Genomic DNA, 9,742 nt, shown 5'->3' on the forward strand with positions numbered 1-9,742 from the left:
TAAAATATTTTACAAAATTAAGAAATTCCCATGTATGTTAATTTTGACTCATCAATTTATTCAAAAAAAATTGAGGAGTTCAAATACGTTCGTGTATTTAAAAATGTCCTTGTATTAGAAAAACAGTTGTGAATTTAACAAAATGTTCACATTTTTTTAAATGTTCATGAATTTATAGAAAAAATTAAAGTATTTTAACTGCATTCATGATTTCTTAATAATTTCACATATTTCGAAATGTTTACGAATTAAAAATTGTTTACGGGTTTGAATAAAATCATGGTTTTAGTTAAGTGTTAGTGTATTTAAGAAATTATCATGAATTTTAAAATGGTAAAAGAAAGAATTAATTAGTGTGAACATTTTTATAAATTTCTATTTTTAAAAAAAATTGTGAACATTTGCGAATGTTTTAAATTTTGTGTTCATTCTTTCGAATTAGAATTTATTTAAAATTTGGTGAACTTTTTTAAATAGGAAAATAATATATGAAAAGAAAATCAATGGAATGAACAGAAAGAAAAATAATGAGCCCCTAGGTAGCACTTGTGTCTAAATTGAATCGGCTCAATTGCCCGCATATTAATGTGTTTTCCGTCAGTTAATTGCAATGAGTGACACATAAGATTTTTCCCTTCGAGATGACAATGAAGATGAGTCATGGATGAAGAATAGTCCTCTCAGCTGGCTTGCCCAGTTTAATATGTTGGCCTATAGGCTACCTGGCCTATGGAAGAAAGAATGGTCATGAATTTGAAAAAAAGAAGATACATGTGAATTTTAAACTACCAGAACTACCAATAAAATTCAAATTAGTTTTAACAGAGCAAATCATTGGTTACTAACCCTGTCAGCTTGTTTCTTTATATTAAAAATAATTTCGAAATTTTAAACTTGCAGAACTACTAAGATAGTTCAAATAATTTTGAATGGTCAGGGCAGTGTCATGGAACCAGATGAAATACAATACTCGGAAGTGTCGATGAAAGAACGTGCGGTGGTTCCGAACACAAAAAGGTAGCACATTTTCTTCGAGGATAGAACAACTCGGAGTATCAAGAAAGCAAAACCAATTTTCTCGATAATACCGTAGTAAACAAAGCAGTTCTCAAAATGAGGATTTACAAGAAAAAAGCCAAGTCACTATGGGCAAAATTAGTAAAACAGCGAGCTTATGTGTGACCAACAAAGAAGCGGCTTGAGACGACCAGAAGTGTCAATAAAAAAAATTGTGTTCAGAAGTACTAGAGCAAACAAACAAAGTTTCAAGGGATAATTAGATCCATGCCCTTAGTTGGGTGCTCAGTTTTACCCCCTTCAAAACATACTTAGTTGTTGTAATACCCTTCTATCACCATTACGTCCAGTCAAGTCATTTGAGTGGACAACACGTAGTACAAGGAATTTGAACCGAAGCCCAGCAAAAAAATAAAATGGAATCAACAACTTACAGTCGAAACAAATCCTGTGACGAACCAAATTAACATGACTGGGTGTTTGTTTTATTGTAGGAGGGTGGGGGGGGGGGGGGGGGTATAAAATACAAAAGAAATAAATAAGGAAAAAGGTTTAAAAGAAGGGCACTCATAACTGGCAGATGTTTGCCAGGGAGGTTTGCACATGTGAACGAGTGGGTGGCAGTTTTGGTTTTGATGAAATGGTGAGGGGTGGCATTTTCTTTTAAAAACATGGCAGTTTCTTCGTGAGAAGCCGATTTTTCGTTTAAAAACTGCTATCATTTTATATCTTCTCAGAACTAAAATTGTCATCAAACATGGTTTGCTTGCCACCCCTCTCTCAGAGAACGTCAGCTGGTTAACATTACCTTAAAAAAAACACGCTGCACCTCACGGAAACTGAACTTTGACGTTAAGCAGCTGCTCGGCCGAGTAGACGGTCGGCCGTCCAGTTGGGCGGAGGGGCGCGAGGCATGTGGATGATTGCTTGCTAAAGCCCGCAATAAGCGGTACAAAGCTAGAATACTTTTGTTCACTAATAATAGTTCTCCCTAAGATATTTTTGTTCACTAATTTCTATGCTCATACGGTTTCAGCCGTGCTTCGTGAAAAAACAGCGATTGTTGCCGAACCCGAACGTCAGAGTCGGTTATAGGAGCTCCCGCAAAAAAAGAAAAAAAATCGGTTATAGGAGAAGGACAGACCACTACTCACAGCACATGACTCACGGGCAAAAAATTCAGTGAGCCAGCCACAGGCAAACACCTGCATCGTAAGAACACAACCAACACAAGAAACCAAGACGGATTGTCCTTCGCAAGTTCTGGACGGCGCAGATGGATAGCTTCCATTAATTCAGAGCCGATCGCACACGTATCATCCACAGCCCCCAGCTGGACTGACGCGCCAGGTACCCAAAAAGTGGCTTCCTCTCCTCTCGTTCCTAACTGAATTTCAGACCCCAGGTGTGCACGTCTCTTCTCTTCTCCAGGGCGGCAAATGGTCCCAGGATGAGGACGAGTCGCGGTCGATCCTGCCAGTCCACACCCCATGGAAACGCAGCCGGAAATGTTTCCGAAAATATGATTCCATGTTTCCACGGAGCACGGAAAGCGGAAGAAACGACGAGAAACGGTGTCCCTGTCTAGATCTCTCTGGCTATCTCGCCGACCCTTTCGCTCGAGAATCAAAGATGCCGGAAACTCGCAAGCCACGTAACGCGAATCGTGTGATCTCGGCGAAATACGCATGAAAAAGATCGAGATAGCGCTCTGTACAAGACAACAAGATGTTATCTCGAGGCTCGGAAGCTGAGAGCCGTATACAAATGAACTGTTTATATTCCTTCACTCTCTTATAGAGAGAATATATACACAACGACAGACCAAAAGACATGATTTGGCCATACTATAGTAGTACGTAGTATATGTGATTGATTTGGAGGGCATCATCGAACAGATCGGCTTGCTCTCATGCCCACACACAAAGATCCATCGATCGACTCTCACGGTCTCAATTCCAACCCCAAACTGAGTGCATGGGGCAAAAAAAGCTATAAGCTTGACTAAACTGAGACGTGCTCCGATGAACAAACAAATTATAATTAACTATATAATCTATGTGGACCAGCTCCTGAGGAGCGACGGTCTGGAGAACATCTGCTCGAGCGCCACCACCACGGCCATGGCCAGCGACACGTCGACTCCAGGCTGCACCGCCAGCCGGAACACGTCCGTGCCGACCACCTCCTTCGGCCTGATCTCCGCCACCGCGCGCCGCTCGCCGTCGTACACCACGCAGCTCCGCCGCGCGTACGACCCCTCCACCTCGTAAGACGGCCCGGCGCCGGCGCACGCCGTCACGTGCGCCATCGTCTTGCCGCGGCCGCTGCGCCTGACGGCGTACACGGGCCGCCGCGTCTCCTCGCCGGAGAAGACGAGCCACTGCTCGCCTTGGAAGCTGAACCGCTTTCGGCGAACGGTGAAGGCGGGGCGGCCAGCCGCGTCCATGAGGACGACCTCGTCGCCGGTCTCCGAGGCGTAGCTGTCGACGCGGTAGGCCAGGTTGCCCTTGGCGTCGAACACCGTGAACCCCTTGCAGTCGAACAGGAGGGACTTGCGCCACACCGTCAGCGTCGTCGGCTCCTCCACCGCGGAGCTGGCCGGCGCGCACGGCGCCTCGCCGACGGCGCCCGGGGCGGGCACCATGTTGGGGTGAACCCTCGCCATGAAGAGTATCGATGAGGGCTCAAAGGAGCTGAGAGCGGACAGGCGGTAGCTGAGTAGTCTGAGATAATTGAGCTTGGTCGCCCTGTTGGTTGGCTCTGAGGGTCGGGTCCGTGGGCGGTGGTTATATACAGGTCTCGCTCGCTCTATGATGGACCGGCCGGAGAAACTGTCCACCGGCAGAAAAAGCAAAGGCATGTTGCTCTGACGTGCGTGGGGACACAAGTGACATGGGCTGCTGCTTAACGACCTCTTCCTCAATTAATTAACAATCTTATCATAGATTGCTTGCTACTACTCCCTCCATCCGGAAATATTTGTTATTAAAATGGATGAAAATGATGTATCTAGAACTAAAATACATCTAGATACATCTATTTCAATAACAAGTATTTTTGAACGGAGAGAGTACTAAAAAAATAACAAACTCGGCTGCTGATGCAAAGACCGAAGTTACCCTCACAAGAACTTGAGAATGCTGCTGCATAATAAATTAGGAGGAATTTTCTGCCAGCAGACAGAGTTCAAGGGTAGACTAGTATAGGATCTCACATTAGGTGTGATCAAATATTCAAATGAAATCAACCTCTTCCCAAGAAAGATAACTTTTACTTCGGTAATCCTCCTTAACAAATCAACGGAGGGCGACGTGAATTGAACTTATGACCTCTTTGTTTAGAGAGAACCACACTAACCAAATAGGACATCTTAACACTAGTGCCAATTTAGTTCCTTTCTTTCTTTTCTTCTTCTTCAATTCACGGAAGCCCCTGGTTTTGCTGGGCTGGACCATTGTCAAACTGGTCTTTTCCACCTATTTCATTTTTTCTGTTTGTTTTTGTTCCTTTTCATTTTTCTAGTTTACAAAAATATTTTCGTTTTTAAAAAATTATTCAAAATTTCAAAAAAAAAAGTGTTTGCTTTTTAAAATTTTGCTCACAAAGATCCACATTTAAAAAAAAATCTACATAAATTTCAAAAAAATGTTGTATCTTTCAAAGTTGCTCAGAATGTCAAAACACAAACAATTTTGAAAGACACGGACATTTTTTTGAAATTTCTGTACAATTTTTGAAAATGCAAATATTCATGTTTTAAAAAAAAGGGTGATTTTTTTAAAAATTTGATTTTTTTTATAAAAAGCGCCAGTATTCTTTTGAAAAATTAAAAAGAAAGAAAAAAATAAAAATAAGCAAAAAACAAAGAGTAAAAATAAAAATAAATAGTGAGAAAATGTTCTCAGATTCAGGAAAAAATGTTACAATTTTTTTTAAATCCTAAATTTAAAATGTTCACCGATTTAAAAAATATTCATGAATTTGAAAAAGATCATGATTTAATAAAAGTTCACCATGTTTTAAAAGTTCATGAACCAGAAAAATAAAATGAAAAAAATAAAGAGAGAGGAAAAATAAAACAGTAGAAAACCGCCCAAACAAGGCGCTGCCTTTTTTTTTACCGTGACATGCACGAAGAAGCAAAAGTGGTAGCAATTAGCATATCAAGCGAGCTGTCCTAGACGGTTACCGACGCATTATGCATATGAAAATGGGTACAATTTTATTACTCTTAATACGGTTAGTGAGGAGATTATACCAAACCGGGGCTCTTTCTTCCATCAACCAATACAGATCAAGCTCGTTCGATCGTAGATATCCAGAGAAACAACGCGACGTTTTTTCGTTTTTATTGTGCATTTCATTACAACAAACACGTCGTGGGCACTGCCGGCCACGCAAGCTCAAACTCGCCGGCGACGACCCCAGGCCACCCTTCCCGCCCTAGCCTTCCTGACTCGCCATGGACGCCGAGCTCGACCTCCGCCACTATCCTCTGCAGGTCGTGGCCGCGCGCAGAAGCCAGCCGGTGGACGCCAGCTTCGCCCTGGTGCAGATTAAACTGGTCCATCATAGTAACTGTACCATTTTCTAGGTTATTATCTAGGAGTAGCCTGCTAGCGAGTACTCACGAAACGTCGACGCGTTACCCGTCCGATCTGGACACAAACTATACACTAGCGGAGTATATCCATTCCACGCACACGCACAGCACTATGAATGCAGAGCCCTAATCCGTCACGCGGCAGGAGGCCAGGCTTCGGGCGGGCTAGCACGCCAGGCTCTAGTGCGTGTCAGATATGGATCCATCGAGTCATCTGGGTATGGCGGCGAAAACCAATTCCATGCCAACAAACATCCCTTTCCATCGGCACAAGCGCTAACGACACGGTGATTGGCCGGTTAATCAACAACGGAAGCAACGCAGGAACGCGATTAACGAAGCAGCGGGGCGTGCTGCTGATGTTATCTTCCAGGATTAACTATTAACTTGCTCTGCTTAATTTAGCTAGTCACGATCAGGCCTACTACCGTGACGAGGTTGATAGCTAGCTAGTGGGCTGGCAGGTACCGTGCAGTTCTTCATTTGGCAGCATTCGAGGTGTCATTGATCATTGAAGCTGAGGGGAAAAATTGCAGAGCTTGTGGCTGGCTCGTAGCCATCTGTGACAAACTGATTGGCCGCCTAGGTGTCAAAACTAGCTAGACTATTTTAGATGACTAAAACTACTAGGGGCACCTGTACGTAGATGTGAATAATTTAACCAGTCGTTAGATATTTGTCATTTGGGTAAGCACTGTATTGTCGGAAGCCAGCTGACGTACGCAAACTGTACGCACACCATGTTGGATGCAACAGGTGGAGTTTTTCTTTCTTTGAGAGAGAGACAGGTGGAGTTGAGGAGTTGGCTCTACGGTTCCATTTGGGCCTCCTTTGGTTCACAGGATTTTTAGAGGAATTTTAAAGGATAGGGTTTTTTTAGGAAAAAATCCTTTAGATGCCTTTGGTTTAAAGGAATGGCATCCTATTTTTCTTATTTTTTTAAGGCCATCATGGCTAGCTTTATTAACTCGGATCAAAATTACATCGTTCACAAGGCTATTGACGATACATGCAGGTGGTTCGTTAGTCCAACTATCTGACACTTTATTACAAAAACTAAACTTAGCTAGCTCATGAGGTGCGGTATTAGCCGCACGAAAACAATGCTTGAAGGTGACCCTCACAATTGATGTAACAGTATCCAAACACTCCGCAAAGACTGCTGCCGATGCATCCCACCACTGTGTTTGCCCTATGCAGACCTGAATGACTTCAAGGGAGTCTGATTCAGCCTGAACCCGATTAAAGCCTAATGAATTTGCAAATTGAAGGCCATCTCGCATGGCCCTAGCCTCCATAGCCGTAGCATCTGAAGCACAACCATTATATTTGCATTGAGCAGCTAGAAATTGCCCTTTCTCGTCTCTGATTATAGCAGCCGTTGCCCTGCATCTTGATAAAAAGCAGCGTCAACATTTACTTTAACAAACTTTGGGTCTGGCCTCTTCCATCTATGCTCCGTGTCCTCCCTATTTTGGTTCGACACTTTGTTATACCCGCATGTAATTGCCATCACTGAAATGGGCCATCTATTGGGAGGCGGAATTGTCTCATTGTGTGTGACTTGCCTACGGATCCACCACAAATACCAGCATCCCACTGCTATGACGTCAATACTTCGAATAGTAGGCATGAGGTGAAACGGAGTGGTTGGTAAGTTTAGCAAGTGTTCTAGAACTATTGATCCCGAGCGATCCACATGAAGGGCCGATCTGGTAGAGTCCAAAACGCCTAATTTCTCCCACAATTCTCTCGCTGGAATGCATTCAAAAAGCAGATGGCGCACATCCTCTGGTCCAACGTGACAGATTGGGCATTCTCCACTCACCGGGATGTGTCTGTTAGCGAGTACAGACATTAATGGTACAATTCCGTGCAGAATTCTCCAGCAAAATATTTGAACTTTACGTGGGACTTGAAGATTCCATAGCATAGACCACACTGCCGGAGTCGTAGAGCTTCCCGATCTGCCCAGGGCAGTTGCATGGCCCCCATATTTGTGTATCCACTCAATATGATATGCAGTTTTCACAGAAAAGATTCCGTTTTTATTCGGATGCCAGGCGACAAAATCATCAAATGCTTGAAGGTGTAAGGGTATTTGCAAGATCCTTCGAACATCCACAGGGTTAAAATGGTCTTGAAGCAATTGCTCATCCCACGTTTGGGTAATAGGACTAACTAGTTCAGAAACCTTTATTAAAATAGACTGATTCCGCGGAGTAATAATCATCCTGTTTGGGTTTGAAGGTATCCACGGGTCAGCCCAGATGTCAACATTTTCTCCCGTTCCTATTCTCCATATGTATCCACGTTTAAAGCAAGCTAACCCAGCAATGATACTCTGCCAAGTGAAGGAAGATCCCTTTTTCGGCCCTGCTAGGAGAATATCACAATTTGGGTAATACTTTGCCATTAAAATCCTAGCACAAAGCGAGTCCGGGTTCGTTATCAATCTCCAGCACTGTTTCGCTAAGAGAGCAAGATTAAACGAATATAAATCTCAAATCCCATCCCACCTTCACTCTTTGGGAAACATAGCTTCCACCAAGAATACCAATGCATCTTCTTGTTATCTTCTTCATCACCCCACCAGAATTGAGCTATTACATCTGTAATTTCTTTGCAAACGCCTTTAGGAAGACAGAAAACTGACATTGCAAATACTGGTATAGACTGAGCAATGGCCTTCAATAAGATCTCCTTGCCACCCGTGGATAATTGTTTCTCCATCCATCCTTTTATCCTCTGCATAACCCTGTCACGGAGATGTTTGTAACAGTCACTTCTGTCAGCACAAACCATGGTAGGTAGGCCGAGATATTTATCAGATAAGGCTTCCGTATTTATATCCAACTCTTGACAAATTTCAGCTTTCATGGTCACATTAGTATTTGGGCTGAAAAAGATGCTCGATTTACCCACACTGATCATCTGTCCCGAATTCTCACAGTAGGTTTCTAGTGCTTGCCGTAAGGAAGTTGCATTTAACACATCTGCTCGCATGAGAATAAGAGAATCGTCAGCAAATAAGAGGTGTGAAACTGACAGTGCATTCCTGCACACTCTGATCCCATCAATGCCACCAACTTCTTCTTCATACTGTAATAAACTAGAAAGACCTTTTGCACAAATCAAAAATAGGTACGGCGAGAGGGGGTCCCCTTGCCTGAGACCCCTTGTAGGGGTAAATATATCCGTCTCCTGTGAGTTAAATCTTACTTTGTATCTTACTGAGCTCACACAAGCCATCATTAAATCAATCCAATTCTCATGAAATCCCAATTTCCTCATCATATTTCTCAAGAAGATCCATTCTACTCTATCATAAGCCTTATGCATGTCCAGCTTGACCGCACACAATCCAGCAAGACTGTTCCTCGTATTCTTTATTTTATGGATACACTCATAGGCAATAAGCATATTATCGGTGATCAATCTACCAGGAACGAATGCACTCTGGGTAGGTGAAATAATTTCAGGCAATATACTCTTCAATCTGGAAGCCAACATTTTGAAGATAATTTTGTAAAACACATTACAAAGACTGATAGGCCGAAATCGAGTTACCAGTTCAGGTGCATCCACCTTTGGGATCATCACAATTGACGTATCATTCCACTCAGTAGGGATTTGGCATGTGTTGATAGCATGTAAGACTTCATGAGTGATGTCACTCCCAAGAATATGCCAATACTTTTTAAAAAATATAGCATGTAACCCATCCGGCCCTGGCGCTTTTAGATCTCCAATACTTAACACAACTTTATGCACATCTTCCGCAGTAAAAGGAGCCATCAACATATTGTTCATCTGATCAGTCACTTTACTATGAACTTTTTCTAACAATATTGGATCTGTTTGATTAACTTCCGAAGAGAACAGATTAGAGAAGTAATTCTGGACATGCGGATTTAAAGATGAATGGCATCCTATTCCTGTACAGGATTTCTTCCTTTCCTTCACGTTTCACAGGAAAACAAAAAAGAGGTCCGAAAAACTTCCTGGCGCGAACGACGCGCGCGTCGGCAGCTGTTCCCTCGCATTTTTTTTCTCGCTCCCGCCGCTCACCCGCGTAGAAATAGAGAGAGGGGGGAAAAGAAACAAAACCGAACCATA

The 9,742-nt window shown here is 42.9% G+C and overlaps 1 protein-coding gene across 1 annotated transcript; it reads right to left on the bottom strand.

The window, feature by feature from the left end:
• Window positions 1-2,777: 2,777 nt before the first annotated feature.
• Window positions 2,778-3,790, bottom strand: LOC123074904 (protein LURP-one-related 8). Its single transcript, XM_044497634.1, has one exon. It carries the CDS (start codon window positions 3,683-3,685, stop codon window positions 3,074-3,076), a length of 612 nt encoding a protein of 203 aa, XP_044353569.1. The 5' UTR covers window positions 3,686-3,790; the 3' UTR covers window positions 2,778-3,073.
• Window positions 3,791-9,742: the final 5,952 nt, after the last annotated feature.

This window comes from Triticum aestivum, chromosome 3D (assembly GCF_018294505.1).
Source record: "Triticum aestivum cultivar Chinese Spring chromosome 3D, IWGSC CS RefSeq v2.1, whole genome shotgun sequence".
Lineage (NCBI taxonomy): Eukaryota > Viridiplantae > Streptophyta > Magnoliopsida > Poales > Poaceae > Triticum > Triticum aestivum.